At 43.1% G+C, this 19,804-nt stretch overlaps 1 protein-coding gene across 1 annotated transcript in view; it reads left to right on the top strand.

The window, feature by feature from the left end:
* The first annotated feature begins 245 nt into the window (after positions 1-245).
* ALG14 (ALG14 UDP-N-acetylglucosaminyltransferase subunit) overlaps positions 246-19,804 on the top strand; it is a 93,195-nt gene continuing 73,636 nt past the window's right edge. The window contains exons 1-2 of the mRNA XM_053591439.1: positions 246-574; positions 6,560-6,711. Coding sequence (XP_053447414.1) covers positions 439-574; positions 6,560-6,711 — 288 coding nt within the window. The 5' untranslated portion in view covers positions 246-438. The remainder of the gene's footprint in view (positions 575-6,559; positions 6,712-19,804) is intronic.

Below are 19,804 nucleotides of genomic sequence, written 5' to 3'. Positions count from 1 at the left end.
GCAAACACTGAGTGATGTCTGTGCAACAGAAACATTTCCCTTCGCATTAAAAGAAAGAAAAAGAGTGACGTATGCTATTAGCATCAGGAGGAATTCACAAAGTTGAAAGAACTGGAACACCTCCTAATGGGGAGCTTCGGGGCCTTTAAGGGCGCTCAGGGGGAGTGTCTTCGTCACTGGGCGGAAATCAAACTCCTCCAGGGCTTAACTTCCCGAATTTCAGCTGCGGCGGCAGCAGTGTCACACATTGCAGAGCACCCATCTGTTGCCGCGAAGCCCGGGCTCCGCCCTCCGCTCCTAACCGCGCCCAGCCGGGTAAGCCCCGCCCACCATGAGGTGCCCCTCCGTGTTCGAGTCTTCCGGCGCATGTGGTGGTGAACTTTGACCGCTCGTCCGCTGCAAGTTCCAGGGAACAGCACGCATGCGCCATCTCCTCAAATGGTGTATGTCCTCATGCTAGCTGCAGGAGCAGGGGCTGTGGCGGTGGTTCTAGTCCTGCGATTATGGATGGTGCTTCGTACCCAGGACGTTTCTTCCCGGCAGTCTGTCAGTCTCTTGGTGGTAGCTGGGTCGGGTAAGTATCGAGGAGGTGACAGTCGGGCTCGGCGGTCACTACAAACCCCAGAGTGCACCGCGCCGCTCTTCTCTGGTCTCCTTAGCGCTGCTTGCCGCGTTGCCAGATGAGATTCGTAGTTTTTCTGCGTTGACGGAACCGGTCAGCCCAGCTAGGGCAAAATGCTGGTTTGCTGACGCAGCCCAGGCATCTTTTAACTCACCATTGTCTGTAATTAAGCCGCTCTGTAGCGTGTATTTTTCCTTTTCTTTTATTTTTATTTTTTTTTTTTTGAGACAGTCTCACTTTATCGTCCCCGTAGAGTCCTGTGGCGTCATAGCTTACAGCAACCCCAGACTCCTGGGCTCAAGCGATTCTCTTGCCTCAGCTTCCCGAGTAGCTGGGACTACAGGAGCCCGCCACAACGCCCGGCTATTTTTACAGACGGGGGTTTCGCTCTAGCTCGGGCTGGTCTCGAACCCGTGAACTTAGGCAATCTGCCCGCCTCGGTCTCCCAGAGTGCTGGCCACCACGCTTGGCCTGTAGCGCATATTTTTCTTTTCTTGTTTTTTTTTTTTTTTAGACAGAGTCTCACTATGTCGCCCTCGGTAGAGTACTGTGGTTTCACAGCTCACAGCAACCTCAGACTCTTGGGTTTAAGCGATTCTCTTGCCTCAGCCTCCCAAGTAGCTGGTACTACAGGCACCTGCCACAATGCCCGGCTATTTTTTTGTTGTTGTAGTTGTCCTTGTTGTTTTAGCTGGCCGGGGCCAGGTTGGAACCCGCCAGCCTCGGTGTATGCCAGCGCCCTACCCTCTGAGCTACAGGTGCCACCCAACTATTATTATTATTTTTTTTTTTTTTTTTGAGATAGAGCCTCATGCTTTTGCCCTGGGTAGAGTGCGGTGACATCACAGCTCACAGCAACCTCCAACTCCTGGGCTCAAGTGATTCTCCTGCCTCCGCCTCCCAAGTAGCTGGGACTAAGTGGCTGGGACTACAGGCGCTGCCACAATGCCTGGCTATTTTTTGTTGCAGCCAGCATTGTTGTTTGGGGGGCCCAGGGTAGATTCGAACCCGCCAGCTCAGGTGTGTGTGGCTGGCACCTTGGCTGCTTTTTTTTTTTAATCAACATAATGTAAATGTGCCATGGAAGTTTAACTAAGTTTGCCATGAGATAAAAAGGTTGAAAAACACTGGTTTAATAGTTCATGCCCAAAATTTGGAAGAGGAAGAAGTCATTTTTAGTCTTATCTTGAGGACAAAGCAACATCCAATCTTTAGGTTCCATACCCATTAAGTCAACCACTTGTGTTCAAAGACGATCTATCAAAACTACTCATTTTCTTTGAAACACAATATGATTTCCTTAGAAAATTTTTAGATTTAATATCAAATTGTCTGTCATTCATTCATTCAACAAGAGGAGGGTCTACTGTTTTCTAGGCAGTGCGGGTACAACAGTAACAAAATGAACAAAAGTTCTTGCCAGGCTCAGCGGGTAGCACAGTGGTTAGGGTGCCAGCCACATACACCAAGGCTGGCACCTCTACTGAGGGCGACATAGTGAGACTCTGTCTCAAAAAAAAAAAAAGTTCTTCCCTTCATGATGCTTGCCTTCTAGTGGGGCAGGGGTGGGGGAGAGTAAAAAATATATACCTATATAGACTGCATAGTAAATTATACGGTGTTAAATACTATGATGTGGGTAAGGGGATTGCATTTTAAAGACACCTCCCTGGGATGGGAGTGGCAGATATCCAACAGCAAGGAGCCAGGATGGCCGGAACAGACTAAGGAGGAGAAAGCAAGAGATAAAGCCGAAGAGGAGTACAGTTGGGGGATAGATCACATGAAGCATTGTATTACTCATGTGACATAAAGCCATTGGAGGTTATAATCAGAGGTAAATAATTTGAACAACTCTTTCTAAAAGGATCACACTGGATGCTGTGTTGAGATAGACTGAAGGGGAAGGGAACAGACCAGGTAGTTATGCCCATGATCCTTATGCGATTGGCTTGGAGCAGGGTGGTAGAAAAGGAGGTGATGAGAAGTGACTAGGGGCTGGATAAGTTTTTGCTTTTGTTTCTTTTTTAAAGAGATAAAGTCTCACTTTGTGCTCAAGCGGTTCTCTTGCCTCAGTCCCGGAGTAGCTGGGACTACAGGTGCCCACCACAATGCCTGGCTATGTTTTTAAGAGACAGGGATCTTGCTCTTGCTCAGTCTGGTCTCAAACCTATGAGCTCAGGCAATCCACCCAAATCAGCCTCCCAGGCTGATTTGATTACGGGCATGAGCTACCGTGCCTGGCCTGGATATGTTTTTATTTTTGTTTTTGTTTTTGAGACAGAGCCTCAAGCTATTGCCCTGGGTAGAGTGCTGTGGCGTCACAGCTCACAGCAACCTCAAACTCCTGGGCTTAAGCAATTCTCTTGCCTCAGCCTCCCGAGTAGCTGGGATTACAGGCGCCTGCCACAATGCCCAGCCATTTTTTGGTTGTAGTTGTCATTGTTTGGCAGGCCCAGGCCAGATTCGAACCCACCAGCTCCAGTGTATGTGGCTGGTGCCTTAGCCACTTTAGCTACAGGCACCACCACCTGGATATGTTTTAAAGTAGAACTGAGAAAATTTTATTCCCCCCCAATAGATCTTAATAAAAGAATAAAATGGAAGACAAAGTCCATCATTTTAATGACTTTATTCAGTAACAAGATTAAATTTTCCGTGGATGTATTGTCAACCAAAAACAGATTCGCCAAAGAGAATATTTTATTCAAGAGTGAGCACTGCATCGTGAAATACTCTCAAAAGAGTAAGCTATGGGTATATTCAGGGAGGCAAGGGAAGATAAGAGTTTTTAAAGGTAAATTGAGGAGGGTTACATAAGTTTTGAAACAATTAGCCTTGGCTACAAGGATCAATAACAAGGGTTATGTCAGTCCAGGATTGGACAGTTAGTTGCTGGGCAGATGTTCTTGCAGAAGTTTTTTGTGTAAAGTTGCAGGGGTCTTTGTGCAAGATCATGGTTTTGGTATAATCTTTTTTGGTATTTCTTGTTGCTAGGCGATCGTACATGCATGAGAACACTCCTTCATGTCCTCCCTGGTTCCATTTTTGTCAAGGTTTGAAACAAGTGAATCTATTTTGATTTTAACAACTTTCACTTAACTCCCTTTTTGAAAAAAAAAAAAAAAGAAAGAAAAAGATTGCTAAAGTACATATAATGAAATTTTAATTGTAGTAGAAAATGTCCTGGATATTAGGTTTTATTCTTAATTGCTCCAGCTATAAAAATAAGTCCTTATTTTGCAAACCACCACATTTGTTAAAGGCTAAAACTAAAAATGCTGAAATGAGTATAAATCAGTTGTGTAAATTGTAGGCCCCAGTTAAGAAAATGGGTGACAAGTTACAAAGAAAACATATGATTTTTAATTCCTGTAAATCTATGCTAGATTTCTTTTTTTTTGTTTGTTTGTTGCAGTTTGGCCGGGGCTGGGTTTGAACCCGCCACCCTCGGCATATGGGGCCAGCGCCCTACCCGCTGAGCCACAGGCGCCGCCCTGCTGGATTTCTTTATATGTATAATTCCTTCAGGAATATAGAAAGAAATCCTTCCCATTCTACTATAAAGTGTGTGTGTGTGTGTGTGTGTGTGTGTGTTTAGGGGAAAGACATCCTTAACTTGTTTGATTGTCTTTCTGTGTATTCATGGATCACTATTAAAAAGCTCTTTCTTACAATAAGGAAGGTGAGCTAGGGGAGGCTTTATAGGTAGGGGACACAATATGATCAAAGGTAAAGGAAGGGCCAAGGAAAAGGAAGAGTGTGGACAATGTATGTGAACCTAACTGAAGCAAAGAGCTTGTGAAATGAAACTGAAATGGGTATGATAAATGGCTCTTCGGTAAGGAGTTTGATTGTAAGCTTGAGGAAGAAACCTCAGTAAACATAGCTGAGTTTTTAAATTTGTGCTTTTGAAATCAAAGCATTAAAATTTTGGAGATTATATGACTTTAAAAGCCATACACAGATTTATTTGGGGAAGCTGGGAAATATTTGAGGACCTACAGTGTGCTGAGACCTCTGTTAGGTGCTGTGGTTACAGTGAGGACCAAGAAGTCTTTGTTAGGGAGACCCAAGCCCTGCTAATCATTGCTCACTCCTACCTCGCTTCTCCACACAGAAATCTTCAGTGACTGGCTACCCATTTCTCATCCTACTTCTCTGACCTTACTTAACCCTAACATTTCTTTTTTTCTTTTTTTAATTGAGACAGTCTTACTATGTCACCCTCAGTAGAGTGCTGTAGGGTCATAGCTCACAGCAACCTCAAACTCTTGGGCTCAAGTGATTCTCTTGCCACAGCCTCCTTAGTACTGGGACTGCTTAGTAGCAGGCGCCCACCACAACGCCTGCCTATTGTTTTTTTGTTTAGCAGACCCAGGGGAGGTTCTAACCCACCAGCCCCAGTGCATGTGACCGGGGCCCTAATACTGAGCTGTGGGTGCCCAGCCTGTTACACCCAAGATTTGGTTCCCAATGACCATACGAGAGAGCCAAACACGATGCAATCACACGAGGGCGTTTATTCAAGCTTGAGCCTGGGTTGTGGGGACTCCCAGACACAGCTGGGACCTGAAAGCCCCGTGCTCAGGGCTTGAGGGGGTTTTATGAGGGGGAAATGGGGTGAGGAGTTTGGGAAGCAAAGTGTGGCCCTTGGATTGGTTATTTCTTGTGCCTATACTAGAGTTTAAAGCTGATTGGGTCCCGCCAATCTTTTTTTTTTGGTCCCACCAATCTTAACGGCCTGGGTGGATGCACTCCGGAGATAGGGAGGGGTGTGGTTTACTGAGAAATGAAACTAGGAACTTTCAGGTTTTCTAAAAATGGAGGCTGAAAGCCCAAAAGCCCAAAATGGTGTCACGGCACCACTGAGTCCTTCAAGCCCACCCTAACATTTCTTCCTAGTATTTCCACCATCCCTTGAAAAAATGTCTTGGATTTTGTCATCTCATGCCCTAACAATCCTCACTCCACCTAGGGGCCTCCCTGCTCTTGTCTGTTATCTTCACTTTTCATGGCATCTCAGCCTTCACCAGGGATCTTCCCTACTCTTAGGGCATTGATTTTTCATAACCATTTGCCTTTCCCCCACATTTTTTTTTTTTGAGACAGTCTTATGTTGCCCTCGGAGGAGTGCTGTGGTGTTACAGTTCACAGCAACCTCAAACTCTTGGGCTTAAGCGATTCTCTTGCCTCAGCTTCCCAAGTAGCAGGAAATAACCAGGTGCCTACTACAACGCCTGGTTATTTTTTTTATTGTTGTTGTCATTGTTGTTTAGCCAGCCTGGGCTGGGTTCGAACCCACCAGCCCCAGTGTATGTGGCCGGCACCCTAACCACAAGCTATGGGCACCTCCCCTCCCCTCCACATTTTCGTTTTTCTTGCTGTCTTTTATCCTCTTATGTATGTGTGTTACCCCTTTCCCACCATTCTTAATAACAGGAGCTGTGTCTTATAGTTCTTTGTACCTTCCTCAGGACCCTCTACTACTACTGATTTTGTTTTTATAGATTTATTATCATATCCCTGTTATAAAAGTAGTATCTATACAAGGGGATAGATTGTTGTTTCCAGATGTTCCTTGTGTCTTTTGAGAAGTATTCAATCACAGTGGTCCTCCCTTCCCTAAAATTATGACATCTATATAACACGTTCACATGGATATGTCCATTGTGAATTTCTTTCTTTTTCTTTTTATAGAGACAGAGTCTCACTTTGTCGCCCTTGGTAGAGTGCTGTGATGGCACAGCTCACAGCAACCTCCAACTCCTGGGCTTAGACGATTGTCTTGCCTCAGCCTCCTGAGTAGCTGGAACCACAGGAGCCCGCCACAAGGCACAGCCCTCCGTATATGGGACTGGCGCCCTACTCACTGAGCCACAGGTACCACCCCCATGGTGAATTTCTTAATCTTAGGACTTGTGATTTTTTTTCTAGGTGGGCACACCACGGAGATCCTGAGGCTACTTGAGTACTTGTCCAGTGCCTACTCACCTCGACATTACGTCATTGCTGACACTGATAAAATGAGTACCAATAAAATAAATGGTTTTGAACTATATCAAGCTGAGAGAAACCCTAGTAACGCGGTAAGTAATCATTTCTATTTCTAAGAAAGAAACAAATTGTACATTGAGTTTAGTTGTCTCTGGAAATAATCTCATGGCACTTCAGTGCCCTGCCCACAATAGGCAGTCAAACGTTTGCTGGTTATATGTCTTTTACTACCAAAAGATAAGAATTCCTATAAATTAATTCTTCTAATTAAAAAGTAGTTGCTTAATTTTTCATATCTTACTTTATTCTTTTAAATAGAAAATAGTTTTTCATTGAATTCCAACTGTAAAAATTCAATGAGTTTTTCATTGAATTCCAATGTAAAAATAATTTTATCAATATTTAACTTTTATACATAAAGCATCCAGTTCACATGCTTATTGTCTTTTTAAGAAAGCTGTCAATGTATTGCATTTATTGATAGTTTGATTTATCTACAACTGAGTCTTACTTTCCAAAATATCTTTGTATCTGCCTTTAAAATTACTTCTCTTTCCTTGGTTGCTCACTTCATTTTTAGCATTTTAGTTAGAATTTGGAGTTTTTTTTTTTTTTTTAAAGTAAAACTACTTCTTTATTAAGGAAGGAAACTGGAGCCGTTCCTTGTGTAGACTGCCTATTATCCCTATCTCTGGGGACTGCACAGCCGCAAGGCTGCAATGGGGAGTTCAAGAGTAAATAGCTAAATTAAAAAAAAAAGGAATGGACAGCTAGCTGACCCTGCTCAGGCCAATCCGAATCTTTTCCTGGGTTTTTTGGACTTAGAGACCCCAATAATGTAGTCATTCTCTCTTCGGAGGTAAATTCTAAAAAAGGTAAAACCCAGGAGTTGCAGGCAGTCATATTTTTACCTGTTAGATAACCATAATCTATAGATCAGGGGACCTCAAACTGCGGCCTGCGAGCCACATGAGGCGATGTGATTGTATTTTGTTCTCGTTTTTTCTTTTTTTTTACTTCAAAATAAGATATGTGCAGTGTGCATAGGAATTTCTTCATAGTTTTTTTTTTTTTTAAAACTATAGTCCTGCCCTCCAGCGGTCTGAGGGATAGTGAATTGGCCCCCTGTTTAAAAAGTTTGAGGACTCCTGCTATAGATAGAAGAGTGAAGTTAATATAGAGGAAAAAGATAGAAACCAGGGGAGCCATGCCTTCAGTGGCTCTAGAGCAGTGGTTCTCAACCTTCTTAGTGCCACGAGCCTTTAATACAGTTCCTGTGGGTCGTGACCCACAGGTTGAAAACTGCTGCTCTAGAGGCTCTGTTGCATCAGGACAGATCCTGCCTTGGTGGTTCTTCTCTTCCTTGGAAATCAGGATCCACTAACATAATCCCTCCCCCCCTCACCTTGTTTCCACCTCTACCACATACACACACATTTTTTTTTTTTTATTTGAGACAGAGTCTCACTGTGTCACCCTTGGTAGAGTGCTGTGGCATCACAGCTCACAGTAACCTCAAGCTCTTGGGCTCAAGTGATCCTCTTGCCTCAGCCTCCCAAGTAGCTGGGACTACAGGCACCCACCACAATGCTCAGCTATTTTTAAAGATGGGGTCTCACTCTGGTTCAGGCTGGTCTCAAATTCCTGAGCTCAGGCAACACACCCACCTTGGCTTCACATAATGCTAGGATTACAAGCGTTAGCCTTGTAATCCTGGCCTTACCCATTTTTTAAGCCTATTTAAGCCTAGCTTGGCCTTACCCATTTTTTAAGCTTATTTGAGGTGAGTTTCAGTCACTTGTAAACATGAGTCATAACTACACACCACTAAAATGTATTCTTTTTTTTTTTTTTTTTTTTTTTTTTGTAGAGACAGAGTCTCACTTTGTGGTCCTCGGTAGAGTGTCGTGGCCTCACACAGCTCACGGCAACCTCCAACTCATGGGCTTAAGCAATTCTCTTGCCTCAGCCTCCCGAGCAGCTGGGACTACAGGTGCCCGCCACAACGCCCGGCTATTTTTTGGTTGCAGTTTGGCCGGGGCGGGGTTTGAACCCACCACCCTCGGCATATGGGGCCGGCGCCTTACTGACTGAGCCACAGGCGCCGCCCCTAAAATGTATTCTTGGAAAATCTATGGCAAACAAGATTAGAATGTGAATCTGCTTGATATCATTCAGCCATAGCAAAATGTATGGTACCTTTTTTCTATATGGAGGATAAGCCAAAATATTTCCATTTCTGCTTTAGGAATCAATACTGTATTAGTTTTCCAAGGTTGCAAAATGCCATGAACTGGGGGGCTTAAACAATATAAATGTATTATTTCATAGTTCTGAAGGATAGAAATCTAAAATCAAAGTATCACAGGAAGAATCATTCCCTGCCTCTTCCTGGCCTCTAGTGGCAGTGCTCGGCATTCCTTGGCTTACATGTAACTTGCCCCCTCTGCCTCCATCATCACATAGAACTTTTCTATATCTTTGTCTTCACGTGTCTTTCTCATGAGGAACACCAATCGTAGGATTTAGGGCTCAGTCTAATTCAATAGGACCTCATCTTAACTTGATTACATCTGCAAAGATCCTATTTCCAATAAGGTCACACTCACTGGTTCCGGGTAGACATGTGTTTTGGAGGGACACTTTTCAACTTGGTATTAGACTTATTTACATTGAAAGCCTATTAGGCATATAAAGCAAAATAAATATTTTTCTTTCAGCAGGTGTAAAAGGAAAAAAATAGTAGAGACTATTGCATATCCAGGAATTGTTCCTTTCAATAATCGTGAGACAGATAATACGATCCTTATTTTACAAATGAGAACTTTGAGGCTCAGAGGTGTAAATAGTTCAACCAGAGTCCCTCCATATATGTGTCATTTAGAAACAGATATCTTTGGTTTTACCCAATTATTAGTGTGCCTATTATTTAAAAAAAAAAAAAAAAGCCTATTTTTTCTCAATGTGTCATTAAAGGTTTTTTTTCCTTGGAGACAGAGTCTCACTATGTTGCCCTGGGTAGAGTGCCATGGCATCATAGCTAACAGCAACCTCCAGCTCTTGGGCTTAAGTGGTATCATTACCTCAGCCTCTCAAGTAGTTGGGATAACAAGCACCCACCGCAACACCCGGCTATTTTTTGGTTATAGTTGTCGTCGTTGAATTCGAACCTGCCAGCTCCAGTGAATGTGGCCAGCGCCCTGCCTGCCGAGGTACAGGTGCCGCCCAGTGTGCCTATTCTTTTACAAGTTGCATCCAAATTGAAGTCTCTAATTTTAGTTTAGCATATGTATCAAATATATTTCTCTGGATCTGTCGTCATATATATTGTTTATCTGCTGAATTATTTCATAGTTTACTAAAACATTTGGAAGATTATTATGTCCTGTGTATCACAATTGGGTTTGATTTACATTGATAAGAGAGCCAATGATTTGGGGACCTGGAAGAGATAAAATTGCTGACCAGTGATACCAGCTGCCAGATCATCTCAGAAAAAAGGAATGTTTTAGATGAAAAAGAAAGAACAATCATAGATTTGGTATAATTCCAAGGAAAAAGTGCCAGAACCTACAAAAGATTCCATGGAAAGTAGTGCAGCAGAACCAGAAGGAGCAAGGTATCAGCAGAGGACAACTTTCCCCTACAAGCTTGGAGCTCAGTGAAAAGGGAAGTGGGACAGTTTTTTCTCCTTCTCCCACATTTCTACCAGTCAGTGGGCCCCTGAGCTTCTGGAGAGCCTTTTTACCCTCCTGAGCCCAAAAGCTGCTGGTGCCAATGAAGCATGAAGTGAGAGCTTCTTGAGAACAAAGCACCAGTTTTCCAGCCCACTTCAGATACTTCAGTCACCACAGACCCGAGCCAACATGGCAGGCACCATATTGCTTCTCCACCCACCGTGTGCCTTTGTCCTCCACGGGGGATTCAGCCCATCATTTTTTGTCTTGCTCGTTCCCACACGGACTTTCCCAACTCTGGCCCAGACTGTGGAATCACAAAGGGGCGGTGGGTCCTGGGGCATCTGCATGACCCTAGAGCCTAGACATTCTGAGCAGGCTATCTTCCAGAGAGAAGGACAGAGATGACCAAAGTGCTAGCTTTCCTTCATCAAGATTCTTTTCCTCCTCTTCCCCTCCCCTGCCCACAGCTGCTGAGATAGATGATTGAACCAAAGGCTCTCAGGAGCTGCTGCTTGCCCCCCATTGGTGCATATACCCCACCAGGGCTTCCTCCTGGACCTGCAGAGGACTAAGGGTGCTCAGACTATGAGCTTTCTGCTCACTGGCCCTCCCTGATGCTGTTTGCCTGGCTGCTCCATCAGAGCAGGACATGCCTCAGAGCAGAGGGGCATCAAACCTGATTTATCACCCAACAGGCATGGACAGGGATTGATCTTTGGGGACCAAGGAACAGGGCTGCAGGTCAGAGTCCCTAACCCCTAAGCACAGAAGGAAGATTTATGAATTAATCTTGGGAAGTGAGGGAGTCTGCATGGGCAAAACTGAAAAGAGCTCAGTTCCAGCTGCAGCACTATGTGGTGTACCCCTGCTCCCATAGGAAGGCCATTCCCTCAGCCCAGGGTAGGATCCTGGACAGAGTGGGAGTCCTAGCTGCAGCACTATGTGGTGTACCCCTGCCCCCATAGGAAGGCCATTCCCTCAGCCCAGGGAAGGATCCTGGACAGAGTGGGAGTCCCAGCTGCAGCACTATGTGGTGTACCCCTGCCCCCATAGGAAGGCCATTCCCTCAGCCCAGGGAAGGATCCTGGACAGAGTGGGAGTCCCAGCTGCAGCACTATGTGGTGTACCCCTGCCCCCATAGGAAGGCCATTCCCTCAGCCCAGGGAAGGATCCTGGACAGAGAAGCTTCATGCTGACAGTGCCATCGTGCAGAAGCTCAGCTAGTTTGAGCTCCTGCCTGCTGGCAGATGCTGGAGGGAGACTGTAGCGGGGGGACGGGAAAAGAGCAAAACCCACTCCTGACAGCAGATTGTTAATCTAAGATGGCCCTGCCTCCATAAGCAGACTTTCTGGATGGATGGGACCACTTCAGCCCCTCCCTGGCAGCTTTCCCAAGAAGCTAGGAGCAGACCTTTGACCCCCACTGAAACAGTTACGTTATCAGTTTCTGTGGAACTAGAGGGCAAGCTCACCCAACACAACCTTTCCCAGCCTTACTCCTCAACCCTGCTGTGGTGGAGAGTAAGGATCCATCTGGATGTTGCAGGGCTTTACCCACCATCTGGGGAATTTGAGTGCCTCTCCTATAGCTGGTCACAGGTACCAAAATAATGTCCCAGCTTATTCCAGGTGCCACCTATTCACAGGGAGGTCGATTTGCACAGCCGCTTACAGCATTTACTGACTCAGTCATATAGGGTGTGATTGATTCTTACACACAAGTACTACATTGTGTCTGAGGGATTAAACTGGTTGTGCCAATATAATTCACACTGTTAAGAAGACCACAGGGCTAGGGAAAGAAAAAGGATTTCAAAGACCTCCATCCTCCCTCATCAAAGAGAGACGGGGAATCTATCCACACACATAGCTCATCACTGCTATAGTCTATAAACAACTAGCAATTGAGAAGACCACCACACTAAGGAAATCTATAACCAAGGCATCCATTCAGAACCTAGATCACCACCAAAGCACCCACAAGCAAAGCCAAAAGTTGTTACCCAACATATGCTACAGACACTACCTTATAAGCATTCCTTATAACAAAAGGAAATCCAAAAATAAGAACAACTGCCCCAGATGAGAGGGAATCAGCAAAAGAATTCCAGAAGTATGAAATAGCAGAGCAAAAGGATATCCTCAAAAGGGAACAGTAATGGGACCAGCTCTCTAGTAATGGATACCAGCTCTCCAGTAATGGATACTAACCAAATGAAAATATTGAAATCACAGATAAAGAATTCTACATATGGATGTATATAGAATACATACAGGGTATAAGGATGCTCAATGAAATCCAAGAGAAAATGGAAAGCCAACTCAAAGAAACCAGAAAAACAATCCAGGTAATGAATAAAAAATTCACCAAAGACATTGACATATTTAAAACAGACAGGGCAGTGCCTGTGGCTCAAGGAGTAGGGCGCTGGCCCCATATACCAGGGGTGGTGGGTTCAAACCCAGCCCCAGCCAAAACCGTAAAACAAACAGACTTCTAGAAGTGAAAAACTTATTTAAGGAAATACTGAACCCAGTGGAAAGTTTTAACAATAGGCTAGACCAGGCAGACAGAGCTTGAAGACAACTCTTTTCTTTTTTTTTTTTTTTTTTTTTGTAGAGACAGAGTCTCACTGTACCGTCCTCGGGTAGAGTGCCATGGTGTCACACGGCTCACAGCAACCTCTTAACTCTTGGGCTTACGCAATTCTCTTGCCTCAGCCTCCCGAGCAGCTGGGACTACAGGCGCCCGCCACAACGCCCGGCTATTTTTTTGTTGCAGTTTGGCCGGGGCTGGGTTTGAACCCTCCACCCTCGGCATATGGGGCCGGCGCCCTACTCACTGAGCCACAGGCACTGCCCGACAACTCTTTTCAATTAGAAATAAAGCAAAAAGAATTAAGAGGAATGAGCAAAGCCTACAAGAAATACAGGATTATATAAAATATCCAAATGTAAGAATCATAGGTATTCCTGAGAGTGAAGAAGAAAATACACAAGAGCCGGAAAACCTATTTGAGGGCATAACTCAGGAAAACCTAGCCTGATCTTGATAGAAATTTAGGCATCCAGGTATAAGATACTCAACAAACACCAGGGAAATTCATTGCAAAGAGGCAGTCACTAAGACACGTCAAGACACTGTCATCAGAATCATAGAACTCCTTTGAGCCATGGGTGAAAACATCAAATAACTTACAAAGGGAAACCCATCAGGCTAAATGCAGACTTCTCAACTGAGACTTTACAAGCCAGGAGGGATTGGGGCCTCATCTTTAATCTTCTTAGCCCTTTCCAGTCCAATTTTTCTGCTGCCCACCTACTCCCCAGCTCTTATTTTGGGCAGGAAGGAGGTTGGTGGATTACTTGTAATTATCCTATAGTTTTGAAAGAGCAAAACATAAATATGAACTCACCTAATGAGGAACAGCATAGTATTGGCACAAAATGGAAACATAGACCAGTGAAATAGAACAGAGAACCCAGATATAAAACCATCCTCAGATAGCCAACTGATCTTTGACAAAGCAGGCAACAATATACACTGAGGAAAAGAAGCCCTATTCAATGATTGGTGCTGGGAGAATTGGATAGCCACATGCAGAAGAATGAAACAGGGTCTGTATCTCACCACTCACATAAGTTAATTCAAGATAGATAAAAGACTTAAATGTAAGGCATGAAACCATAAGAATGCCAGAAGCTCCCAAGTAGCTAGGACTATAGATTTGTGTCACTACACTCTGCTAATTTTTCTTTTTTATAGAGATGGAGTCTCACTGTGTTGCTCAGGCTGTTCTCAAACTCCTGGCCTCAAGTGATCCTCCCTTCTCAGCTTCCCAAAGTGCTAGGATTATAGAAGTAAGCCTCTACACCTGGCCTACTTAACATTTTCTGTGCTTGCCCTTACTTACTGTATCCCACCCCTTCCTTTGGATTCAATGTCTTTCTTTTGAAGTATGTCTTTTATGAGTTCCTTCATGGAATGTCCATAGTGATGAATTCTTTACATTTATTTTTTTTGTTTTAAGACATTGTCTCACTTTGTGGCCCCTGGTAGAGTGCTATGGCGTCATAGCTCACAGCAACCTCAAACTCTTGGGCTCAAGGGATTCTCTTGCCTCAGCCTCCCCAGCAGCTGGGACTACAGGTGCCCACCAGCCTGGCTATTTTTAGAAATGAGATCTCCCTTTGGCTCAGGCTGGTCTCTAACTGGTGCACTCAGGGGATCCACCCATCTTGGCCTCCCACAGTGCTGGGATTATAGGCATGAGCCATCACGCCCCATCCATAAACAAGATCACTGAGTAAAAATTATGTGTTACTGGGCGGTGCCTGTGGCTCAAAGGAGTAGGGTGCCAGCCCCATATACCATGGGTGGCAGGTTCAAACCTGGCCCCAGCCAAAAAAACTGCAAAAAAAGAAAAATTATATGTTAGTGAAATCTTGTTAAGTAGAATAAAACAAAAGGCAAGAGAATAAACAGGGAATTTGGGAAGATCATATGTAGATGAATTTTAGGTAGAACGACCAGGAAAAGTGGCATTTGAACAAAGACCTGAGAGAAGTGGGGTATGAAGCCATCTGAGGGAAGAAAATTCTTGGAGGGGAAGCAACAACTGCAAAGAAGTCCCTGAGGTGGGGCTGGGCTTGTGATACAAGCATGTGATATAAGTGAGGGGTCAGGGCAGCCACAGTGGGGGAGGCCCAAGCAATCATGTAGAACATGAGGTCAGAGAGATCGGGTCTTTTAAGACCTTGTGGTCCTTTGTTAGGCTTTGAGTTTTTTGTTTTTGTAGAGACAGAGTTTCACTTTATTGCCTCGGGTAGAGTGCCGTGGCGTCATACGGCTCACAGCAACCTCCAACTCCTGGGCTTAGGCGATTCTCCTGCCTCAGCCTCCCGAGTAGCTGGGACTACAGGCGCCCGCCACAACGCCCGGCTATTTTTTGGTTGCAGTTTGGCCGGGGCCGGGTTTGAACCCGCCACCCTCGGTATATGGGGCCGGCGCCCTACTCACTGAGCCACAGGCGCCGCCCAGGCTTTGAGTTTTTTCAGTGAGTGAAATGGGGAGCCACTGGGAGATTTTAGATAGAAGAGAGGCATGATCTGACAGGATGGCTTTGGCAGCTTAATAAACAGAAGCAGAGAAGGGCAAAGCTCAGAGAGTTTCAAGGCTATTGCAGTGATCCACAGAGACAGCAGTGTGTCTCAACCAGGATGGCAACAGTGGATATGACAGGGACTAGTCTGCGTATAGTTTGAAGGTAGAGCTAATAGTATTTGCTGGCAGATAAGTTGTGGAGTCTGAGAGAAATAAGAGGAATGGAAGGTGACCAGGCTTTTGGCCTGAGCCATTAGAAGACTGAAGTTGTCACGTACTCTTGTGGGGAAGGTTATGGGGGAAGCAGGAAGGTGAAATGTGGTGTCTATATAAACATGCAAGTGAAGATGCGGAAAATACAGTTGGATCTATGTGTCTGAAGTTCAGGGGAGAGGTCTAGTCTGGAATATAAATTTTGGAGTCATCTGTGTTTTAATACTTAAAATAAGAAACTTGGTGATAGTACCCAGAGATTGATCAATAAAACATAGAAAAGGACTAAGAACTAGGCCCTACAGCCTTTTAACTTTTTCCGCAGCTGTGGAAGTGTCAGCTGTCTGTTCCTCTGTTTAGGCTTCTCTTCCTGCACCTTCGGGGACACTGCAACCCCTGCCCCTAGATCTCTGGCCCCGCTGTATCTTCTTCCTCAAACTGAAGTGCTACAGGCTGCCTTCTCCCTTTTCATTTTCTTCTTGTTTTTGCCAAGTAGGGATTTCTCTTTCCTTCTTCCCAGTTCAGATAAAATAATATTTTCTTGTAGTTCTAACAGCATTTTAATCTGTTTATAGAAGAAGAGTTTTCAAGTTAATTGGTCTTTCCCTTCCTTCCTTCCCTTCCTTCCCTCCTTCCTTTCTTTCTTTCTTCCTTTTTTTTTTTCTTGAGACAGAGTCTGACTGTTGCCCAGGCTGCTCCCAAACGCCTGAGCTCAGGCAGTCCTCCTGCCTTTACCTTCCGGAGTGCAAGGCTTATAGGCCACTATGCCTGGCCTCAAATTAGTTTATGTTGCTATTCTTTGAGAACCCAAATCAAATTCATTTTCTAATTAAAGTCAGAGTTTGGATACACCCTCTGTATGGATGCCTATTTTGTACCATTTGTGTAAATAGCATCTCTTCCTCTCCTAATTTTCCTCTTTCAACTTTTTTTCCCCTGATGTTACTGTACCAGCTGCACTGTCTTAGCTATAGATAATACTCCTATGGTTATAGGCCTTAAACTATTTCTCTATAATTTAATTTTTTCTGATTTCTTAAGTGAATCAGAAGGTCTGTGCCATTTTAAAGCATCAACAGCAGCTGTACTTTGTGCTTGGGCAGAGGATGTCATCCATAATGCTCCAAACCCTTCAGTGATAAAAGTGCATCGATTCATACACGGTCCTGGTGAGAAGCCAAAACCCACATTTTCTACACAGGCTTGCTCTTCCCAAAACACAAAAAAGACCTTCCCAGAAATCACAAGTCAAGAGAAAACAAATTAAAATTATTAATCACTTAGAGTTACACAAGTAACATAGGAATTTTCTGTCATTTGGTTTATAACTTTTTCTGATACAGAATTTTTCACTAGATTTCTAAATATTTTTGCTAGTTCATAGGAAAAAATTTAAATGTTGATATTTACCTATACAGAAGATTTTAAACTAACTTTTAAACTAATTTTATTAATTGAATGCTAGAAGTGGCTTATCTTTGTGGCAGAAACTATTTCAAATTACTTATTTGTTTCATTAAGTGTATTTTCATGGTATTTAATGTTTTAGGTACATAATTCACCTTATTTATAAATATATGAGTAAAAAATAATTACTTTTGTGTGTGTGTGTGTTTGTGTTTTTTTTTTTTGAGGCAGAGTTTCACTTTGTCGTCCTTAGTAGAGTGCTGTGGCGTTACAGCTCACAACAACCTCTAACTCCTAGGCTTAGGCGATTCTCTTGCTTCAACTTCCCAAGTGGCTGGGACTACAGGCACCCGCCACAATGCCCGGCTATTTTTTTTTGGTTGCAGTTTGGCTGGGGCCAGGTTTGAACCTGCCACCCTCCGTATATGGGGCCAGTGCCGTTCCCACTGAGCCACAGGCACCAAGAAATAATTACTTTTGGTATACTTTTTAATTCTGCAGGGTGGCCTGTGTTTCTCTGAGTAGCTTTTCTCTTTTTATGAGACATTGAGATGAGAAAGGTGAAGGGCAGAGAGCAGAGCCAAAAAAAGAAAGAAAGGAATATTTGGCTGTGAAATTACTTACATGAAAAAATCTTGAAAAGACTTCTAAAGAAAAAGTAATTTCCACTGGGATTAGTTCTAAAGCAAAGAGTAGTCAAGTAATATCTTACAGCAAAAATTGGATAGTAACCTTTCCAAAGAGCACCAGTTACCACAGCTGTATGAAGGTAAATGGGGTAAATGAAGGTAAACTGAAACCAGAGCTTTCTTCTTTGAGAGCAATAGTCTCCTTGTTAGGTTGTGTTTCAGCGGGGACATCCCCTCTGCAAGACATGGAAGGAGTGAGGCTAGTTGCATTGTCCTGTGGATTTTACTTCATCCTTTTATTTGTTCTGACCCTTGTCTCTTAACTGCCTCCCCTGACAACTAACTTTTACTCCTTGTAACTTCTGTTAGAATATGATTTGGCCTTTTTAGATTCCATCAGTAAAGAAAAAATGACACTTGAATAAAACATATTTAAACTGCTTTTAAATATTACTGAGTAGACTATTTTCACATATAAAACAACAATAGAAGTTGAAACTGATACAAGGATTAAAAATTAGAGCCAGTCTTTACTTTCAGGTTACTTAATTTCCCACTACTCTATAATTCGGCTTATAATGTTTTCCATGAAGGGTTATTTGTTCCAGTCATTTAAAAAATATTAAATGGATGTCAATTCTGTACAAGACACTTGTTTAGTGGGCATTTCAACAAGTCTCTATTGAGTATACCCCATAATTAACTGCAGCAGGATTGTGAGGCATTATTTTTTTGTTTCTTTTACTCTTACTCTTTCCAAATTTTATTTTCATTTTTTCTTAACTTAAAAACTTTGGACAATAAAGAAGTATATGAAGTAAAAATTAGAAGTTCCCTGTCAGCACCCCAGTTCTACTCTGTAGAAGTAACCACTTTATCAGCTTGAATTATATTCTGCCAGTGCTTATATATATATATCTTTTATTTCAAAATATTAGGGGTACAAGAGTTCTTGTTACATGGATGAGTTGTAGAACGCTGAAATCAGGGCGCCAGTGCTTGTTTCCCCTCCGGTTACTTATGCACATATAACCAAGTATAATGAATTATATGTATGCATGTACTTGTAACCATGTGGATAGTGTTGAGGAATTTTTTAGAGGGAGCTAGGTATGGCTAGCTTATAAATCACATCCTATATGTTGTCTACAACTTTTATTTTTTTCATTTCCATGTTGGTACATTCAGGTTTTTTTGTGCTTATAAATGATTGTAAACTATATAGCATTAATATGCCATTTCCTTACTGTTTTCAGTTTCTCACTAAATCTCATGTTAAACATTTCTGTATTTATATTCATTCTTCAAGCATTTTTATAAATTTCTGAATTTTCTACAATAAATGTGGATGTCTCTTTGATTAGGAAAAAAGTTAAAAAAACAAAGAAGCTGAAGTTAAATTACTTGCTGACATTAAAGACCATGCCAACCCTTTCTCACCATGGCATTCTGTCAGACTGTCAACTGAATTCCTGTTTTGAAATACACATAGTGTATAAATGTATAAGTTAGAAACTAATGTAATAGATATTCCAAACTTGTTTTTCTGGTCATTATATAAAACCTATGCTCTCTATTCATATTTTTCAATAATGTATTGAAACCGGCGATACTGAATGGCCTATTACTTCAAACTCAACATAAGCTACTGTTACTTTGGATGCTAGTCTTTGTCTCTGCAGCACATTCATATCCGTATCTGTTGCTGCTCACCTTTAGCTTCCTGAAACAATGCTTTGCACAAATAACCCATTATTCCAACATTTTCATTGGTTTACTTAATATGAAAAAGCGTATTTGGAGCCAAAAGCCAATGTCCAAAAGCCATTTAGAGGTATCGTCCCTCTCTAACATCAGGTATTTGTTTGAAAGTAGAGTTGACAGAATTTACCAATACATTGGATATGGGATGTGAAATTAAGAGAGGAGCCACACATGATGTCAAAGCTTTTAGTCTGAACCACCTTGAGAACACAGGTACCATCACTGACCCTAGGAAGTCTAGAAGTGGCGCCTCCCTGTCACCAAGTGTCTTTAAAATGTTTCATACCCTCTAAATGAATCAGCAGCCTCTCCCTTTGCTGGAAGAACCTGGAAAACCCCTGGAATTTAAAGGGACTTCCCAGGCCCTCCTTGCATTGATTCAAAACCA

The sequence above is a fragment of the Nycticebus coucang genome, chromosome 5 (assembly GCF_027406575.1).
Source record: "Nycticebus coucang isolate mNycCou1 chromosome 5, mNycCou1.pri, whole genome shotgun sequence".
Taxonomy (NCBI): domain Eukaryota; kingdom Metazoa; phylum Chordata; class Mammalia; order Primates; family Lorisidae; genus Nycticebus; species Nycticebus coucang.
This window is presented reverse-complemented; position numbering and strand designations above follow the sequence as displayed.